Below are 19572 nucleotides of genomic sequence, written 5' to 3'. Positions count from 1 at the left end.
GTTTGTAAAACAAACCTTCCTTTTCTAAACCGTAAAGGGGGGCTTTTTAAAAAAGTTTGGCAAATATTTATTTATACGTTTTTGGTGGTGTTTTTGCCTTTTTTTTTTTTTTTTCCGCCCCCCCCCCCCCCCCCCCCCCGAAACGCCAAATGCAGTCAAGCCCGAGTGTCGAGGAGAACGCCCCTTCAAGATCCAATACCTCCTATACACGAAAGAACGCCGCTCTCGTTCCCAATACCATCATCTAGGCACCCGGTCAGTATACCATCACCTCGTTTTATGATACAGGAAAGGACATACCCAGATCAAGGGTCGTGGAACGAGCATCCCCTTGTGTGAGCGGTTTGCAGGCGCAGGACAGGAGAGCAGGCTCGGCAAGCGAGCAGTTGGAGCAATACAGGGTGTATTTGCCGCTGTTACCAAGCCGTCAGTATTCCATGGCGTTCCGTGGCGTTCCCGGGCCCAGCAACTGGGGATAGGCGGCTGAGAACAGGCGGGGTACTCACTATATAGACCAGACGAGCTGGCCGTTGGTCTGGTCGATACCCACGCAGAGATTCAGATCAATGGTGGACTCGTGGGATTGGCCACCCTCGATCATCTCATTGCTGCATGTGGCCTTGAGTTGGCTAGTATGGCTTAGACTATCGGATAAAAGCTCGATGCCGTGGCAGGTTTCGGTGAAGTTGCTCTGACCAGCAGCGACACTGACCACAAGCCCGATCAACACGCAGAAGAATTTAGCAGCCATGATCTGTCGCGAGCGGACGTCTTCTATTCAAAAAATCGATGCCGGGACGGGTAGGGGGATAGGTAGGTATGTCCGTGTCAAATGCTTTTAAGAAGTTGTTTTTCCTTCTTGGCAGAGGGGTGATGACTGGTACTGCCGGTTCCTGGATAAAAGGAGAAGAAAGCGAGGCCCCTGTGGAGGGACGACCCCCCAGAACGGGTAGTAAAAGGCCGGTGACCAACAGACGACCGGTGCGGTACCTTACCCGGGTGATGGAATGGATCCAATTCTGAACGCGATTCACTGACTCCAAGTTGTCGTGCTCCGCCATGTCGTCTTTCTGTGGACCAACAAACTTATTTAAGAGTTCTTGTGTCACAGCATGTATGTCTGCCTGGGAAACGCATAATAGGGTGGTAAACCACCCAGCCCGTTTCCAAGACCAGATGGTGATTCCACAACCCTGCTGATCCAAACAGCATGATAGCTTGACAGACACAGAGTTCTCTCGAGTTCCGACGATTGTCAGGGATGGCAATTCTGTTTCGAGCTGCGTAGTGCAAGGACTGTTAACAAGGCTCGACTCTTGGGTCTCAACTCTCGACCACATTGCTAATTTATTTGCAGCCACCTAGTCAACTATGACCTGCAGGTCTAGATTATTCCGTGTGTTTACCGCTTTGACAATATAGAGAACATCATCGCCCCAGCTAGACTGTCATGAGGGATATATACTGACTAGGGTAAGTATTCTTCACTTGACAAACCTCTGACAAAAATGCATGATGTTGGCCTCCGAGATGCCCCTGGATGACATTTGATGGGGAGAATTGCACGAAGCCGGTTAATTCCTGCCAGGTGCATAGCAACTACAGCAACCGCGAAGGCGACGGCAAGAAAGAGTGAATGACAACGACAGCGACAGCAACAGCGACTGGAGTCTCGCCCTAGTGTCTTCTTTCTCGGAATGGGTGGACAAGTGACCCACAGAGAGCCTCCCTCCACCTTCGGGGCCGTGGCCCGGCGATCGAGGTAGAGGCACCACTCACCGCCTCGGTGTCGCATTGGTGTGGCCGAGAGTCAATCGCTTGAGATCGAGATTGCTTATTTCGCTAGGCAGAACGCGAGCTTGGGATTTCCGAACCCCTGTGATTTGGGAATACCATTTGGGATTTTGAGAAAATATCCATGGCGGCAGAAGCTGTGATTGGCCCAGCTAGACGCTCCAGTCCTGACCCCTTTCATGGAATTCCTGCAGTCACGTGCGCTGGAGCTTGCATGTTGTTCATGTTGAAGATGGTTCATGCCATCGGCCTGGGACCCCAAAAGGGCCAAGATGTTCTAGGCTTTGTGTGTTTCCACACGGCACTGGGGTAAAAATGACTATCACCCCTGGGTGTCTGTGTCATGGTGAAAGGGGATTGCGGATCCGTAATCCGTAGAAACAAAGAAATTAATTCGTAGGAGGGGCCTGGCAGCTTTTCTGACCAGCGTTTCCTACTGTCGCTCGTCGTTGTGTACGTACACCTAGGTACTTAACCTATGGACTGACCTAGTGTAAATCGTGGATGTGGCTGCGGCCAGATGGAATCGCCGATCATCACACCTTGCGCCCGCAAGTGGTGGAAAGAAAAACTGGTGCATACGTTACACTACGTACTAACAATTTTCTTGGCAAAGGCAACTTAATATTGTTAATGGGCGGGGTAACACATACACTGGTTATTCTTTCCACCATTTGGCCCGGTAGTCTAATTAGTTGCCCTTTCGTCATCTACGCATAGAAACAATATCGGCTGCTCAAGATCTTGGAAAAAACACGGGCTGTTTCTCCAAAGTGGGATCCCCCCTGTGGCCCCACCAGGGCAACCAGGGCCACCAATGTCAGCATTCAATCAGCATTGGATACACGTAGGTACATACCTACCTGGGTACCTATGGATAAGCGTCTGGCGGCCGCCAATTCGCTGGCGCCCCCCCAGTTTGTGGGGCTCCCAACCATAAACGCATGTACTGTACGGATTACAGTACACTACCGCCGCTTCGCCAGCGGGCACGCCGGGCAGCCAGCAACACAACCTGCAAACCAGAGGCCATTTCTTGCTTTGACTGTTTTCATTTTAGCTTCACCGTCGGAACGCCTCCCATCTTGTTTTTGGGACCAGTCGCTCATTATCCGTCACTCCTTTCCCCATCCAGGTTCCAGCCGAGAAACACAACACGAGGACACAAGGGCGTCATAGTCTCCCTAACCTCCTTTCCTCCTCCTTCCTTCCATTCCGTCATCTCCGTCGTTACCGTACGCTCGCTCGCTGGCCTCAATCCTCAACCCAACGAACATTGACCAGATACCAATCGCTCCAACCACACATATTCGATAGCTTGCTTGTAATACTTTCGCTCGCCTTTTTTGTTGATCTCCCTCGGCTCACACCGCCTTACATACCAAGCTTTCCACATCGCTGCATTCCTGCGCTTATTTTTATCATTCCTGTCCTGTTCCTCGCTACGATCGTCAAGGGTCTGCGACACCAACTGTCGCATCGACGGACATCCCCATCCAATTCTCGCCCGTCGCTGCACGTGCTACCGAAACATCACTGGGAAGAAGCCACCCACACCACCCCCTTCCGCCGCGACCCAGAACATTCAGGCTCCATCGCGGATCGAAGGGATCGTCAAGTCGTTGGCACGGCCTGGCAATTACCGGCAGACGATTGCTTGCCCGGGAACAGCAAGATGCGAAGATGATGATCTACGAATCCGCCGCCGATGTTCTCCCCAGTCCCAGCCCAGGCTCGCCGCCGGGCATGACCGCCTCCAAATCTTCCAAGTCCTCGTCGTTCAATTCGACCGGATCCGATGATAACAGCGTCCTTGCCGATGTCAACCACTTTGAGGAAATCGGCCTGGATGACGACGATACCCGGCCTGACCCAACGCACCTCTCCGACCACCAGTTCAAACAGCCGCCCAACCCGTACAGCCCGACCTTCTCATCCGACCTGCGAGCTGCGTCCCTCAAGCACTCGTCCGCCTCCACCCCACGATTGCAATATTCCAGAGATGCGGCCAAGACTGCTCGCCCTCTCCGAGACATCACATGCTCCACAAGGACCCGGCCCCCGCTTCCCAGTCTGAAGAACCAGGTCCGAAATGTCAACGTGCGCACCACGAGCCTCGGGCTCTTCCCCGACCCCCATACCAGTCCTCTCCCTCTCCGGAACCTCGGCAACCGCCCGTCTAACCCCCTAACCCTCCATCGCCACCGGAGCCCGAGCCCTAACTTCTCCCTGAGTCCCAGAGATCCGAACATGCTCATGACGCCGCGGCGGAGCAGCTGGCAGTCGAACAGGGAGCGTAAGTCGGCCATGGAGCTGGAGCTGGAGTGTGACGAAGACGACGATGACGACATCCCGGCCGGCCTCGTGCTGGACAACGTGCCCATCTCTCCCCGCCCGGCCATGGAGCGGGCAAAGAGCCAGCCGTGCTCGAAGGCGCCGTCTCCGGAGCGGTCGCCGAAGGGGAGGGTTCGGAGTGTCGGGAATGGCACCCCTCCCGTGGCGGCGGCTCAGGGCTCTCTGAGATCACCCGCGTGGAGGTCTGACACCGCGATACCCAGCCTGAAATCCGCTGCGTCGAGTGGCGCGCCGAGCCCCGTCGAGACGAGGGCCAAGAGTTGGACTGCCGCCCTGTCGGAGCTCAGCGCCGAGGCCAAGGCCTTGACCGAGAAGCTCGAGCAGCATGCCGACGAGGTAGAACACAAGTCGCAGCGGTCCAGCACCGGCTCGATGCCCACTGCCCGGAAGTCCTCGCTCGACCAGCACGACGCTAAGCCGAGGGTCAAATCGGCTCTCCCGGAGCTTCCTCCCCTGCGTAGGACGAACATCATGATCGACCCCCTTCCCATCTCCAAGGAGAAAGAGGCCGTCCTCTCGCGGACCCGGCCGTCATGGCTGCCGCCCAAGGACCCCGCCGAGGAGCGCCGGCACCTGAAAGAGTACCAGCGGATGATGGCGCAGAGCGCCGAGGCTGAGCGGCGTCGCGACGCCGCACGGCGGGTCCGGTCCGAGTGCCGCGATACGGCGGTGGACAGCCTCATGCGGATCTGGGAGGATGAGGTGCTACCCCGCTGGGACGACGCGCTACGGGAGCGCAGGACCCGCGAGCTGTGGTGGCTCGGCGTCGCACCTCGCAGCCGGGGCCGGGTCTGGAGCCGTGCCATCGGCAACGGGCTCGGCCTGACCGAGGCGTCGTACTGCGCTGCGCTTGCCCGTGCTCGCGAGGCCGAGGCCCGTGTCACGGCTGGCAACGGGAGCACCGAAGACGCGAGGCACATGGACTGGTTTACGGCCATCCGGAAGGACGCCGAGGAGCGCACCTGGAGCGATCTCCGCATCTTCCAGTCCGGGGCGCCCCTGCATCAGAGCTTGGTGGATGTCTTAAGCGCCTATGCCATGTATCGCAGTGATATCGGCTATGTCACTGGTTGCAATGTAAGCAGTGATACCTTTCCTTCCCCCCCACCCAATCTCTCTCCGTTACTGGGCAGAGGATCTGCATCTTAATGAATCAGTTCCGCTAATACCAATTAACCCTGGCCAGACCATAGCCGCTCTTCTACTTCTAAACCTGCCTACCCCGGAGGCCGCTTTCATCGCCCTCGCCAACATCCTAAACCGCTCCCTCCCGCTGAGTTTCTACGTCTCCGACCCCGGCGCCAAGGTGTCGGCCTACAACCTCATCCTCCAGACGCTAGCCCAGAAGTCGGCGAGCCTCCACGCGCACATCACCGGCCTGCCCGAGCACGACCCGGACCTCTACCTCGATGGGATCTTCACATCGCTATTCACCGAGCACCTCGCGCTCGACGAGGCCGCGCGGCTGTGGGACGTGTACGTCTTCGAGGGGGATGCGGTCCTTGTCCGCGCGGCCGTCGCGCTCCTCCTCCGGAGGGAGATGGCCCTCCTCGGCACGGGGAGCATTGCCGAGGTCAGGACCGCTCTGGAGGGCGGATCACCCGAGGAGGTGGAGGAGAAGAAGAAGAAGCGTGTCCTTTCCGGGAACGGAGAGGAGGATCGCTGGATGCGTTCTGTCCGGGAAGCGGGCAAGGGGTGATACGCCTGTCGGCCGCCATTTCACCCGCCCACCCTTTTGCCCGTGTGCGAAGATACGTGGGATGCCCACGATCCCATGGAATGAGTTCATGAGCCCAACGCTACCGGGGGCCGCAGCCGCGCTGGCTGACGCTGCCCGGAGCTTGTTGTTATTCTTCTTCTACTCCAGCGGTATTTCTTGCCTTTTTCTTCCAGCGACCTTACACTTTTTACCCGTTATGTTTATACTTAATTTTCTCCATTCCGCGCCACCAGGTGTAGCGCGCATTTCAACGTCGGGGAAGGACTTGTGGATGTATTCTTTTGGAGGAGCCGGATGGCCAGCTGTGCCAAAGGGGTGTTTGTCCATGGAACTTGCGCCCTTCGCCCCTGGCTCTCAGCGGTGCGCTCTCTACGGCTCTATGACGAGTGGGTCTAACTGGAGGGGCTGATCTGTACTTGTATTGCAGTCTCGGTGTTCTTTTTCTTGTTTATTAGGCTGGATGGGTACATATATAATACATACATACATGTGTTTGGCTCGTGGGCCAAGCATCATCATTCCTTGACTGAACTGCCATCGCAATCCCAGCCTCTGTGTCGTCCTCGTACCTACCGGGTATTCCATTCCACGACCAAGCCCCTCCTTCCATATGGATCTTCTCCATGCCACCACCGTGATGTGCCATTGGTAGTCGTCATGCTTGGCCCGAACGCAAGACACCAACACCAAACAGGACCCCCACGTGTGTGAGGTCAAGCCCCAACCATTCATTGCCTTGCGGCGTTGACTGAAGCAAACTTCCTAGTCGTTGTAAAGGAGCAGTGCCTCTTTATTTCGGGATGTACCAGATACGTAGGTCTTATTATTTTGGGTCACAAACAACTGTGCGCGGCGCCCCCGCCCCGTTTACTTTTTTCCCCTTTTACTTTTTGTCCAGCGTCTCCATCGTACATGCGTATAGACTGCAGGTAGCAGTCATATGCGATGCACCATCTTGCGTGATTGCCCTGCATGCTGGCGGCATACGTGCCAGTGCAGGTGGTCAAATGTACTGCGGTATGGGCAACGATCTGATCGGCCGTGGGAAGTGGCTCCTCGGGATGGGGATGGGGATGGAAATAAATAGTAGGCATTTTGCATGTTGCATTTCGTATCTACCAAGGAAATTCTACCGGCACATTATTCGTAAACTGTATCTGTACATGCATTGGCAAACAAGATCCGCAGAGAACCAAACCAATACCCTTAAACGGTGAAAAAGATTATCCCACCCGCAACGCCGTTCAAACCTCAGATGTATGCGTCGTCGTGCCCTTGCGCCCTCCTCTATGATGAATGTGGCGACCTTGTCACTCCTTCTCCCAGAGGAGCTCCACCACCTCGTCCGACTCGCCCTCCTCCGCGTTGCCCTTGTAGACGTAGATTTGCCGGAAGGCGCCGGATTTGGTGACCTCGGCGTCCAGCAGGCGGTAGCTCTTCTTCTGCTCTGGGCTCAGGCGATCGCGGAGCGGGCCGTAGCTGAAGTCGAAGTCGCGGCCCGGGTTCCTCCACGTGCCCTCCATCCTGTCCAGGTCGATCTTGTGGAGCCCCTCCGGGTACTGGGTGATGCTGTACCCGTTGGCCAGGAGGGTGTCCTCGGCGAAGCGATGCCGCCCGAGGAAGCAGTCGCCGCAAATCCCCGTCACGGACGCCATGGCCGGCATCGGTGCCTCGTACCAGCTCCTCCAGTGGTGGACGCTGAGCGGCCGGACGCCGCTCTCAAAGAAGCCCGACATGTCCCCGCGGGTGTCATGCTGGTGCAGGCCCGGCACCTGGGTCAGCTTGGCGTGCGTGCGGGTATAGATGCAGTCGCGCAAGAATCCGTCTCCCGTATCAATCGTCGCCTCGTCCATGCACTCCTTCAGGTGGGGGTTCATCTCCTGCGCAAGGGGCTTGGAGAGGAAGACACCCGCGCCGCCGTATGCCATGTAACCCCAATTCTTGACGCTGCTGAAGCTGTCGGACAAGGCACCAAGCCACAGCGACTTTTTATGGTCGTGCTTCCTGAGCTCCTGGTCGAGCGGGTACATCGATGGGAAGAAGGTGTCATCGTCCAGGATGCCCAGCCACTTCGTTTTTTCCGTCGCGACGTCGAGAAGATTGCGGATCAGCATGAAATGGTGCCGTTCGACGGTAATGTCGGGATCGCCGGGGCTTTCCTTCTTCAGTATCGGCGGGATGAAGGAGGCGGTCACTCCCTGGGCCCTGTACTTCACTTCGAGCGCCGTGAGGTTGAACTTGGGGTCTGGGCTGTCGGCGTCGGAGACGACGGCGACGAGGAGGGCGCCGGTTCCTGCGAGCCAGTGAGCAAAGGCCGGGAGCGAGTCACTGAGGCGCTCGAAGGAGGAGGCGACGCCGAAGGTGATGTGGTCGTAAGTCTTGTGCGGATAGGGTGCCGGAACGCTCAGTGGGAGGTGGTCGCAGGGGATGAAGTCGGAGTGGGAACAGGAGTTCAAGTCGACGGTGGTCCTGTGAGTTATGAGCGGGTGGGTGATGTTGGCGACGGTATCGCGGTCGTATTTGGGGTCGAGAATGGGCTTGACGCATCGGCGCGAGTAGGCTATCTTGTCGCTGAGGCCGAGCTCCACACGGCGCAAGAACTCAATCTCTGGTAAGCATGTCCCGGGAGCCAGTTTCGGCCGCTGCATCGGACGATTTTTGTTCTGGACGCTCCCGCCTTTGCCATTCTGGTCTGTGGATACAGAAGAGGGCAGAAACGAGCCATGGCGCAGTCTCGTTGCCGTTAGGAAAAAGATGAGCAGGACAACGGCTCCCAGCACCGGAAGTGCCTTGGGGAATCTCTGAGGAACTAGCTTGATCACCATGGCATCGCCGGGAATCCGTATTAGACGCTGGTCGCAAAAGGGGATAGGAACGCGGCAGGCAATGGGTGCATATCTCTTTCCCTCTTTTTGCCTTCCTTCCCTTCTTGTTGCATGCTGCAGGAAACTGTTCGCTGTTAATTGAGTTACAGGTTTAGGTAGGTACCTAAGTAGCTAAGGTAGGTACGTACTGTGGTATACCTCGAGGACATTGACGCACGTGATATCTTGGTGCCTTTTCGTGCCTGTCTACCCCTGACCAGGTGCTACAAATACGAAGGGTGGATACCTTCCTAACCTGTTATGGGTGGGAAATTTTTAACAAACGCTACAGCGCACTGTCCCTCAAACTTGCGACACGTTGTCGTCATTTTAGCCGATGTTCATTTGAGAGTACGGATAGCACCAGAGATGATCTCCAAGTTGAAATTAGTGAGCAAAAGCGGCCCACGGCACAGCACTGAAAAGTTGTGAACACCTTCGCCTTCAGTGACTTGTTGGTTCTCGAACAGTGGCAAAACGTATCCAATCCCGTTATTTTTGGTGGACCTTGCGTTAGCGGCCTTTTAGCAATCTGCAGCGGGGGCAGAGGTGACATCGCAAAAAGGAACCTAGGTTGGCAGAACCGTCTAGATCTCGCCTAACATGGAACGCCTACAGGGTAGGTACCTAGTAGATTTGCAATATTCGGGGGCCTCGCCCCCCGCTTATCTCCTGGACAAAACTGGTTGACATATCAACATCACTGTCTATTACTTTGATCCACACCGACTTCGTACTTGAGCCATGTCGTGAGCTGTAGAGTGCACTCGAGAGAGTTCAGAACCACTGGTTCAAGATCCTAGGGGAAGTCTCTGGGCAGTGGCTAGCTGGCTACTTGGTGCCACCAGCTTCATCTTCGCCACCTCTCCACGAAGCCTCCTGTTCTCAGCTTCAGTAAGCTGCAGCCGGGATGGAGCCCCCTAGACGGTATCTTGAGGGGCGAGACCCGAGCATCTTTGCCCCCACCGGGGCAGCCTGGAGAGGGGTAGTCGGCTCCGAGGTTCTAAGAGCCTTCGGCCCTCTCGCCAGCGTTTTATTTTTATTTTTATTCTCGAGCTCGGTGACCTGGTTTATCGATAAGCCTGAACCGATCCATTGTGTGTCGGACGTTCTCAGTGGCCCTTCTGCCAACCTTCTCTCAAGCTTGTCGATATTAGCATCAACCTTCTCGTTCGTCGGTGTGGATTCGTGGCAGCTGCCCTGGCGATTTGTTTATCAAGGCGACGCGAGAGGGAAAGGAAAACCAATACCTTAAAACCAAGTTCGACTTTGCCCGATGGTGATCAGAGAATCTGAGGGCGAATGCGAACCTGAGATAAACATGAAGGGGGATCACAGTTCGGGAGAAGGGAGGATTTGAGCATTTGGAGGCGGAGAAGCCGGCGAGCCAGTACGCCGGTGAAAGAAGAGAGCCAAATTGAGAGGAAGGCGGACAGTTCCAGAGGAGAATGTTACGTAGCCTTGGTGCTGGGGCATGCCTTCAACAGTCCACTTTTGCCTGTGTCGTTCTCGATGAGGCCTAGGAGTCGGGGTCTGAGGCTCTCAGTCTATGAGGTAGAAGTGATACTTGGGTAGAAGTGACAAAGAATTCGATTCTTTCTTTTCTCAGAATACCTCCCTCAAAGCCTTCCCTACCATTGTCGCTGTAGGACGGATAGGAATCCCAATCTAGAGCCTCGCCCACAACGTCAACGACGGCAAGCAACACCTTAAATCTCTCAATAAAGTATTGAACTCCAGAGGTAGGAGATTTTCCCCCTCTCACCCCCCGGGAGAAAGACCACTCAGTTCCGCAGCTGACAGCGCAACCTGTTTCTAGGATGGCTTCGAGCACCATCTTTAGCAAGGCGACGGCGTCGCCAGCACCCTCGACGCCTGGCACGAGCTCCAAGACGAAAGTGGCTAGGCGCTTGAGAGAACTTGACGAGGCGCTGGGAGACCACAAAAATTTCGTGAACCTTGAGCTAGAGAGCATCAAAGAGGGCCTCGAGGAGCTCGAGCGCCGCCGTCAGCTGGACTCTGCCCGCGCCGCGGTGCGCCACGAAATTCTCTTCGGCGCGCTCAAGAAGATCCACGAGGAGATGAGCAAGATGAAGGGAGAGATAAAGGGAGACCAGGAACCGGGCCCGGGCGTCGGAGCTTCTCCTCGAGCCGGGGGCAAGAAACCCCACGAGAGCCGCAACAGCGCCGAGGGCCGCAAGAACCTCGAGCGCTGCCTCGGACAGTACACGCAGCACATGGAAACAGCGAGAACGGTTGGGCAAGTGAAGGAGACGGGGAAGCTTTGCACCGACTACTCTGAGTCCATATTCAAGACGTACACTTGAGGGCGGCAGCGTCGCAGTCTCTCTGTGGCAATGGCATTGGGAGCGGTTGGGGAAACATTGAGCTGCGAAAAAGGTCCGGATAACGGAGCATGGGCAGAATCGGTGATCTTTCGGAAGGGCCAGGGGGAAATCGGAGGTTAGAGGCTCATTAGATGCTATCTTGTGAGAACGCCGTTATCTCGCGCTTTGTCTCTCTGCGTCCCCTTAACGTTGCGTGCATCTTCTAACCGTAGAACGTAAGCTCCTTGGATGACAACTTGTTGGAACGGAACATTTCACTAGTTCGGAACAAAGGGAAGCGGTGAAGGGAAATAAAACGATAAAATAAAACAACGATTCCTCCGGCTGGCTGCCGGAGCCAACCCCCGCCGGAACGGGCCTACTTCCGATTGCCCCACGCCTTCAATTCCATCCCATGTTCCGCTCAAACACAATGGACAGCAACTCGGAGGCACAACCACACATCCGGACGCGGGTCACAAACGCCTGCGATGTCTGCAAGGCGCGGAAAGTCAAATGCGACGGCAACTCGCCATGTGGATATTGCGCCCGCCACCAGAGGCCCCGGTCCTGCCACTACTCCCCGCAACGACGTCGCCGAACGCGACTCGGCGGAGAAACGCATAATCCGTCATCACCTCGGACCGGGACCTTTGCACCCTGCCATCATGATAGCCTCGCCTCTTCCCATCACGCAACTCCGGCGGCTTCCCATGGAGTAGCCACACCATCGGCCACATCCTCGCTCGCTGGCCAACGGACCGCTCCAAATGCACAAAGTCGGAGCGACTCTCCCAGCCTAGGGCCAATTGACGCCGGCGTCCCGGCAGTACCCGAAGAGCACGAGGAGGCCGAGGTTCCCCGAGAAGCCCGGCTCCTTTGCGATGCCCAAGGCAAACTGATCTTTATCGGCGACTGCGCCCCGCTCTCCTTCTTCCAGACGGTCCGCCAGCTGGTCACATCCCGCGTCGACGCCAACGCCTTCGCGCCGCAGACGAGCCGGTACTCGATGCTGGAGAATGCGAACCCGAGGACGTCGGCGACGTTTGGCTTCGGCGCCGCCCCGCCCGCGGTGAACCCCGACGGCGTACGGGCTGCCGTGTCGGCCTATCTCGCCGTGACGACGGGCTTGATCGACCTCTACGACCATGACCACCTCGTCGAAAACCTGTCCCTCTGGGCTGGCCAGGGGCCCGGCGGGGATCGACCCGACGACATGACCTCTGCCGCGAACTACCTCGTCCTCGCCATCGGGTGCCAGAAGACGGACGAGCACCTCTCGCAGGCGTACTTCGACTTCGCCCGTGACCGCGCGTTCGCCAGCCTGGGGGGCAACCTGAGCGTCGGCACCGCGCAGGCCTTCCTGCTCATCACGCTCCACATGCTCGGCGCGTGCCAGATCAACGGCGCGTTCCTGTTCTTCGGCATCGCCGTGCGCGCCGCGTACTCGGTCGGGATCCACCGCACCGAGGTCAACTCGCGCTTCGGGCCCGAGTTGCACCGGCAACGAGACAGGCTCTGGAAGAGCCTGAGGGTCGTCGACCTCTTCCTCAGCACGTCCATGGGACGTCCGCCTGCGACCTCGGATGTCGATTGCACCGTGTCGTACCACGCGACCGACGACGACGGCCACGAGGACTTCGACCTGCTCAATGCCTCTGCGCAGATCTTTCTGATAATCGAAGGGATCGTCCTTGAAGTGTATTCCCGGCGCAAGATCTCGCTCCAGCTGACAGAGGGCATATCCCGCGAGCTCAGGGACTGGTCAGCCCGGTGGCTCGCCCTGCTCAAGGACATCCTCGCGAGGCCATCGCCGTCCGCCGGGGAAGCGGGCCTTCTCAACGGCGCATGTCAGGTCCTCTCTTCGTACTACTACGCCGTAATCCTCGTCTCCAGGCCCTTCCTCATGTACGAGCTGCATCGCAGGCTCTCGGAAAACCTCCCCTCCATCTCGTCCGGCAGGGCTGGCTTGGTGTCTGGCAAGTCTAAGCTGGCCGACGCGTGTATCGATGCGGCCAGTCTCATGGTCGACCCGGTCCACGACCTTATCGGGAGAGGGATGATGACGCGGAGGGCGCCGGTGGTAGTGTAAGTAGTTCCCATTGCGCCCCTGTACCCAAGACCGGGGGTTGGCAGAGACGCATGAGGTGAAGCTTGCTGCTGACTTCTAATCTTACCTAGGTCTTGGCTCTTCGCGTCATCTCTTGTCCTTGGCCTCGGGCTTCTCGGCGGCTTTGGTAGGATCATTGAAAAGTACTGCCGTCTGTCTATCACGGCGTTGGAATACTTTGCCGAGAGCGACACGCATGCCATGCAGTACTCCCTGATTGCAAAGTCGCTGCTCGCAACTGCACTAGAGTATCTCGACAAAAAGGAGGCACAGGAGCGGTTGCAGAGGACGGAGAGCTCCTCCCAGCTGTTTGGCCTCATCCCCCGCGATCCCCACAAGGATGGCGAGAATCAACAAACCCAGCCACAGACTAGGAATCGGCAGGCGATGACCCCGTCGGCGGGCTCGGTGTCTAAGGAAACGGCATATAGCAGAGCGGATAGTACACGATTGACACATCTGGGAAACCCATTGCCGAGGTTTAGCTTCGATGCCGACTCACCTTTTCTCGGGCTCTCGGACGCACTCCCAAGGACACCCGATCTGTCCCTTTTCAGCGGTTCGCTTGACGCTTACGCCGACCAGTCCTTCGGTGCTCTAAACCTTTTCCCCCTGCTCGACACAAGCGGCCATATTGACTTGGCTCATTACCTTTAGGGGAATAGATACATCTCCTACTGGATGAACAACATTCACTAAAGACCCGTCTCCGCCGAAGTCCGCTACGGTGGGGGTCTGGGGGGTCTGGGGGGAGTCACAGCGGCAAGCATGGATGCCAGTTCTCCCTGCCTCGGGTGCGGCTTGCCTTCCGCAACTTGTCATCCGCAGGCCTCTCCACTGGAGCATCACCTTCGACTTCCAAGCCCCGTCCACGGTCTGTCAGAGATATCCATTTCTTGGGGACGGGCGTCGGTGCCCGACTGCGGTCTTCAGGAATTCGGAGTCGGCCGTGTGCTTGTCGCGAAGAAACGCATGGTGAGCTCGGAGGGAGCGCACGGCACGTACTGTCGCTCCAGGTGCGCTACTCAGAAGAGGGCTTTCTTGTTCGGAATTTGCGCAAGGCACGGCATTGCATGCTCGAACCCCCCTGAGGGCGGCTGATGATCTGGCTTGTAGTGCGGAAGGTCGCCTCGACCATGTTATGGGCTCAGAAACTCCGTGTCCAAGCCATGGCGAGTTTTTCGTTGGAGGAATGACTACGTCCGGATGCGGTTGATTGGGTAGTAGATGATGGAGGTATTGGATAACCCCAAGCACCCGACTCATCTACACACGGGACTTGGTACGAGGAGAAGACAGGAAGCACAGATACGTCCACGGTTTCCGTGCACCAGCACATACCTAGCTAATCATTGGTGACTCGAAGCAGTTCCATCATGTATCTAGTATGCTTCATAAAAAGACCCTCGACTAGGAGAAGTACATGAGACTCACCCCGGTTTGGGCATACTACGTAATCTGCGCCCTGGTCCTCGGGGGGAACGCCAAGGCAGTCGTTGCAGGTTTGTTGGTGCTGAAGGAGGCAGCGAAGGGGCAGTTCCATTGATAACGGGACAGGAATCTTATCTGATGGGGCGGCGTGGTCTGTGCTTTGATGCGCGTGTGTGGGGCCCTCGGGAAGCCGAGCTGTTGACAATGGAACTGAACATCTACCCTGTCAATGAGCTCCCTCCCAGTTCACCACAATGACCACCCCAGGAGACAGCGGTGTTGATCCGTGGGATCAGGAAACCAAAGCAAAATTCGAAAGGCATGTCTGCCGCCGTCAGAAAAGCGCTTGGCTTATCCAACTAACGCCCGCTACAGCAAGAGTCGAAGCGAATTTCTCGATCCCTGCCAAGAGGCTGCCACGAAGAGCATACGATGCCTACACAGGAACGGAGGAGATAGGTCGATGTGCCAGGACTACTTCCAGTCAGCATACATGCGTCCCCCTCGGCCGCGTGACGTCGCTGACTTCCATCTCTCTCCACAGGGCGTACAGAGACTGCAAGAAGCAATGGGTATGACTGCCCGCATCCGAAACTCCTCGATCCCCGGCCAAGCCGCACTAGGTTCCTAACACACATCCTAGATTGATAAACGAAAAGAACAACGCAGGAAAGAAGGGAAACTATTCTGAGGCCCCCGAAGGCTCCGACTCCAGCTCTTGGGTCTCGCATGGACAGGTGATCGCGGACCGGTTGCGGCGTCACCAGGGCCAGGGGGAACCATTCCATGACCATGACGATGTATCATATGTACTATATCAAGACATTATACCAACTATGCGATGGGGCGCGGCGCCAGTGTGGAGGTTGGCATGTGCCGCGACCTTCAGCTGCTTGCTGCCAGGTTGAGGTATGGGATGCAGAAAGAGATGGGCCTTGTTTGCCCCTGTTACAGGGCGAATATGTGAGAGAAAGCTTGTCGATATGCGCATTTCTGTTGCTGCTTGCCTGAGGGCACGAACATGGAACCTGCGGAATGTTTGTCGCTCACCTGTTTCGGTGAAGTAGAAATCCAACACACCTAGGTCAGGCGGGGTAACATAGCGCACAAGCCACTTCCCGCTGAAGGGAATTTTTATATCGGGTGCAAATTTAGGTAGGTACCAGCCACATCCGCTGAAGGAAGTCGTAGCATCGAGCAAGCACCGGGAAGGGACGTAATTCGGAGACTGTCAGCTATCTCGAATCTTTTGGAAGGGACCCGACCCCTAAAGGACCTGGTGTGCGCGTAGACTTGTCGCCCTTGGCTCCCGTCTCTCTCCTCGCACCTACCTTCCTTCCATTGTCTTCAACTACCCCTCCCCCACATTTCATCTAATTCCTGCCGGCACCACCCCCCTCCTCGCCGTCATGTCTTTCTATTCCAGGCACTACCCGCCTGCATTGAAGAAGACTGTTGATTTGCAGCTTCAGACCGCCTTCAGCGAATGCAATTGGGCCTCTGTTATACGTCTCGCGGACAAACGGGCCAAGTCACTCAAGGACCCCTATTATGAGGTGCGTTGCTGCCTAGCCCAAGAGGCATTAGCATGAATTAGCATATTGATTGTAAACTGTGGTACAGGCCATCAAACTCTGTGCCGAGTCCCAACTGGACGGCCCTGTCGAGAAGTGCGCCGTTCTTTTCGCTGTCGATGATCTTGTCCAGAAAGGAACCGTCGTCAAGGACCTGGACACCATCGAGCTTTACGAATGGGCCTGTCGTGACCTCGAGCAAGACTTCGGCTATGCCGACAGTTTCGGTGTCCTGCGTCTTAGATGGGTGAAGGCAAACCCTCGAAGCCCCGGGGTGATAAAATGCTTGGAAGAATGCCTGCAGCACTGGGATCTCGTCAACGCCCAACAGGTAGGTTGCCTGCCCCCATCGGCAGCCAGTTTGTTGGCTGTCGCCTCGAGGTCATACTGACGGGAAACCTCAAGATGGCCGCCCTTCTGGACAAGTCATCCCCAAATGCAACCGATCGTCGATTCATGTTCTGGAGCATTGCTTTGACATTCCTCCTATCAGTGGGTCATCGCCGTCTAGTTCCACGTGCAGTACAGCATCGGCTTACATGATCAGATAAGCCCACAATGTCCGGACGGCAAGCAAAAGCTATACGGCCTCCTTTCGCTCAAGCAACTTGAGAGAGCTGCCGATATTACTGAAGGGGTGAGAGGCAAGCCTCCTAGAGTGACCAATCGAGACTGGGCTAACCTGCTCAGTCGGACAAGCATGACCTCACCGATCGAGGCCTTAGGACCGAGGAGGAGATCTATCTTTACTACCGCGTCCTTGCAACGCATGGATCCCAGGACGACTTCATGAAGAAGATGCGGAGCCCGCAACTTGGAGCCCTCAAGCAGTTCGACGAGGGCCGCAAGCATCTCTTCCTCGAGGCTCTGGACGCCTTTGAAGCGTGGGGCAAATGGGATGACATATACAACTTTTGCCTTCGAGGCCTGAGTCGAACAGATGATGATGGTGCTCCATCCTTCCTGGCGTCGGACTGGCGGGTGTGGACCAGATTCATCGAAGCTGCAAGCAAGAGCTCTGACGATCAGAGGTAGTGCCTCCCCTCTACCTAGTGCTGGCCTCTGCCATAGAAGTCTAATAATGGCGACTGTAGGGCTTTCGAACAGGTCCAGAGACTTCTCGAGACCTTCATCTCTACCAAGGCCGAGGTGGCCCAGATGTACAAGAAAACCATTGCCTTGGCCGTATTGGAGACTACGTTCCGTTTACCTCAAACGCTTCTCCCGCAGAGCAGCTCTGGCTCGAGCGGCGTGATGCCTCGAGTCGTTCAGATTTGTCTGTTTCTTGATAAGAACTTTGACAGACTTGCCGCTTTCGACGACGTCAAGGGCTACGTTTCGAACCTCAAATTCGAAGAGGTGGATTATTTCCTGGCTGAAATGCTCCCAAAGCTTGCTGGAGATGTTGGTCCTCCCCCAACCCCCGGGTTGTTATTTCCTGGCCTCTAGCTAACCTAGTCGCACTCTCACCAGAAAGCAAGCTTAACTGTCAAGTCAGTCTCGATAAAAGTGCTGGAGTTGAAATTCAGATACCTTCTCACGACCTGTCCGCAGACTCTTTCCCGCCTGCCCTCGGTCGTCGATGGAGAGGATCAAACCGCCCAGTATCGCTGCCGCGTCTGCTCGAATACAATTTGTCGGCAACCGTGTAGCACATGCCTCACGAACATCGCTACTGCGGCCGCCTCCCTGCATAAGAGGATATGCGCAGATGCCGAGTTTGTCAAGGCCGTCCCGTCTCTGGACAAGGACCCACGCTCGGATCTCTCTCTTATCCTCGCAATGGCCGCCCTCAAGATGGCTGGCCTGGATGGCTCGCGCTCGTCGCGTTCCGGGTCGCCACTGCACAACGTCGACCCAGCACGCTTCCTGCAGGCAGTCCTGGTGCTAGACGCGCAGCTCAAGCAAACCCCAAACGACACACCCTTACGGCTGCTTCTGATCCAGCTATATCTCCTCCTCGGATGTGCCTCGTGTGCATACCAGCTGTGGGTTCCCATGGGCGTCATACGAACGATCCAGGACTCCCTCAGCCCCCTGTTCTTTGACAGGATATCCAGTTTGTCTCCGGGCTTGTTCCAAGGCAGTCGTCCGCTGATGGAGCCTCTGCGCTCGTACTACTTCTCGACCTTGAGGGACAGCTCTCCCGTCGGCATCTGGGATGCCTTCTCGTCCGGTAGCTACAGTAGTATTTTGGGTATGGCCGAGTTTGACAACCGCCTGCGAAGGAGCTGCACTCTGGTGATGACCATTGTGGAGGAGAGGCGCGCCACCAGGGCGTTTGGCGGCCGTCTCGATACTGGCGTCGATGAGATGCCGGTTATTGGTAGGAGTCTCGGCCAATGTTATGTCTGTCCTCCCGTGCTAACATATATATATACGTAGCCAACATCCATGACGATACCGACATTGCCGATGTGACGGATTATGGCTCTTTCCAGAGTCTTGAAAGCTCTTACTCTGCCCCGCCACAGGACCTCGTGCGCCTTGGGCCGGGTCTCTCGGTATGCATCCATCTAGCTCAACCATTATGGGATGCGTGTGTGTCGCTCATATTGACCCATCTGTGTAGAACGAACGGGCGCACCTGTCTTACCTAGCCGAACAATACCTCGATCTCATATCGTGGAAGCCACCCAAAGACTACAAGCCCTCGAAGGCGAACGAGATAGCCACGAAGGACAAGAGCTACCTTGTCGAATCCCTGACCCGGCTCCAAAACTCCTTCACCCGCTTCCTCCACCTCCCATCGACGCCGACGAAGCTGACGGCCCCCGAGGAGACATACTTCACAGTCCTCTCGCTCCTCTCCGGCATCCTCCTCGTAGCGCTGACCACGCCCGCCACCGGCTCCCCGCCACCGACCCTCCCAGTCCTGACCACAACCCTGAAGACATCCCTCCAGACCCTCCGCTCCGCCGTCCTCGCCCCCGCGCCGTACCGCCTCGCGCGGCCCGAGACCCTCTCCGCCCTCGTCGACATGCACTCGACGTCGGCGCTCCGCGACGCCGCCCTGGCCGTCCGGCGCACCGCCTCCCTCGCGCTCGCCCTGCACGAGGGGGACGGTGCGGCGGCGCGCGGCGGGAAGGCGGCGGCGGCCCGGCCCGGCCCGTTGCTGCATGGGAATGTGGTGGCCGAGCTGAAGGTCCTTGACGCGCTGGCGGCGAGGGCGGCGGGGGAGGTGAAGGGGAGGATCGGGACGATGAGGGCGGAGCTGGGCGGGGCGGGCTGGCTTGATCGGGTGCTGGATTGGACGTTTGGGGCGGATGATGGTGCTGGGGATGAGGTTCTCGGGGCGGTGAGTGGCGTCGTCGGTGGTCGTTCGGGGGCGGAGGAGTGGGCTGGTAAAGTGCTGGAGAGTTGGAGAGAGGGGGTGAAGGGGTGGGCGAATGTCAAG

The 19572-nt window shown here is 57.0% G+C and overlaps 6 protein-coding genes across 6 annotated transcripts; 4 read left to right on the top strand and 2 right to left on the bottom strand.

Moving 5' to 3' along the window:
• Nucleotides 1-135: 135 nt before the first annotated feature.
• Nucleotides 136-751, bottom strand: QBC33DRAFT_603525 (uncharacterized protein; the record flags this gene model as incomplete). Its single annotated transcript, XM_060432185.1, has 3 exons — nucleotides 136-244; nucleotides 301-413; nucleotides 507-751. The coding sequence occupies 3 exons, from the start codon at nucleotides 749-751 to the stop codon at nucleotides 186-188; spliced, it is 417 nt and encodes a 138-aa protein (XP_060286457.1). The 3' UTR covers nucleotides 136-185.
• A 2726-nt stretch (nucleotides 752-3477) lies between these two features.
• Nucleotides 3478-5848, top strand: QBC33DRAFT_576637 (uncharacterized protein; the record flags this gene model as incomplete). Its single annotated transcript, XM_060430926.1, has 2 exons — nucleotides 3478-5226; nucleotides 5336-5848. The coding sequence occupies 2 exons, from the start codon at nucleotides 3478-3480 to the stop codon at nucleotides 5846-5848; spliced, it is 2262 nt and encodes a 753-aa protein (XP_060286456.1).
• A 1095-nt stretch (nucleotides 5849-6943) lies between these two features.
• QBC33DRAFT_609554 (glycosyltransferase family 31 protein) lies at nucleotides 6944-9124 on the bottom strand. Its single transcript, XM_060432400.1, has 2 exons — nucleotides 8883-9124; nucleotides 6944-8818 (listed from the first exon to the last, which is right to left on the bottom strand). The coding sequence occupies exon 2, from the start codon at nucleotides 8692-8694 to the stop codon at nucleotides 7180-7182; it is 1515 nt and encodes a 504-aa protein (XP_060286455.1). The 5' UTR covers nucleotides 8695-8818; nucleotides 8883-9124; the 3' UTR covers nucleotides 6944-7179.
• A 1376-nt stretch (nucleotides 9125-10500) lies between these two features.
• QBC33DRAFT_530520 (uncharacterized protein) lies at nucleotides 10501-11242 on the top strand. Its single transcript, XM_060427237.1, has one exon. It carries the CDS (start codon nucleotides 10554-10556, stop codon nucleotides 11058-11060), a length of 507 nt encoding a protein of 168 aa, XP_060286454.1. The 5' UTR covers nucleotides 10501-10553; the 3' UTR covers nucleotides 11061-11242.
• Nucleotides 11243-11268: 26 nt separating this feature from the next.
• On the top strand, nucleotides 11269-13938 carry QBC33DRAFT_315817 (uncharacterized protein). The gene is made up of 2 exons (XM_060423536.1): nucleotides 11269-13148; nucleotides 13242-13938. Exons 1-2 carry the CDS (start codon nucleotides 11476-11478, stop codon nucleotides 13825-13827), a joined length of 2259 nt encoding a protein of 752 aa, XP_060286453.1. The 5' UTR covers nucleotides 11269-11475; the 3' UTR covers nucleotides 13828-13938.
• A 1812-nt stretch (nucleotides 13939-15750) lies between these two features.
• On the top strand, nucleotides 15751-19143 carry QBC33DRAFT_530507 (N-acetyltransferase B complex non catalytic subunit-domain-containing protein). Its single transcript, XM_060427236.1, has 8 exons — nucleotides 15751-16157; nucleotides 16225-16506; nucleotides 16581-16667; nucleotides 16723-16812; nucleotides 16866-17206; nucleotides 17270-17579; nucleotides 17649-18501; nucleotides 18555-19143. The coding sequence occupies exons 1-8, from the start codon at nucleotides 16011-16013 to the stop codon at nucleotides 18773-18775; spliced, it is 2331 nt and encodes a 776-aa protein (XP_060286452.1). The 5' UTR covers nucleotides 15751-16010; the 3' UTR covers nucleotides 18776-19143.
• The last annotated feature ends 429 nt before the right edge of the window (nucleotides 19144-19572 follow it).

This window comes from Phialemonium atrogriseum (genome assembly GCF_030411735.1).
Source record: "Phialemonium atrogriseum strain 8032-3 unplaced genomic scaffold QBC33scaffold_5, whole genome shotgun sequence".
NCBI lineage: Eukaryota > Fungi > Ascomycota > Sordariomycetes > Cephalothecales > Cephalothecaceae > Phialemonium > Phialemonium atrogriseum.
This window is presented reverse-complemented; position numbering and strand designations above follow the sequence as displayed.

Bases quoted from the DNA above. Each gene is read 5' to 3' on its own strand.
- QBC33DRAFT_609554 (XM_060432400.1), bottom strand. From the start codon at position 8,694: ATGGTGATCAAGCTAGTTCCTCAGAGATTCCCCAAGGCACTTCCGGTG.
- QBC33DRAFT_530520 (XM_060427237.1), top strand. From the start codon at position 10,554: ATGGCTTCGAGCACCATCTTTAGCAAGGCGACGGCGTCGCCAGCACCC.
- QBC33DRAFT_315817 (XM_060423536.1), top strand. From the start codon at position 11,476: ATGTTCCGCTCAAACACAATGGACAGCAACTCGGAGGCACAACCACAC. The intron at 13,149-13,241 runs GTAAGTAGTTCC...AATCTTACCTAG, and splicing joins CGGAGGGCGCCGGTGGTAGT to GTCTTGGCTCTTCGCGTCAT.
- QBC33DRAFT_530507 (XM_060427236.1), top strand. From the start codon at position 16,011: ATGTCTTTCTATTCCAGGCACTACCCGCCTGCATTGAAGAAGACTGTT. The intron at 16,813-16,865 runs GTGAGAGGCAAG...TAACCTGCTCAG, and splicing joins CTGCCGATATTACTGAAGGG to TCGGACAAGCATGACCTCAC. The intron at 18,502-18,554 runs GTAGGAGTCTCG...ACATATATATAT, and splicing joins CGATGAGATGCCGGTTATTG to ACGTAGCCAACATCCATGAC.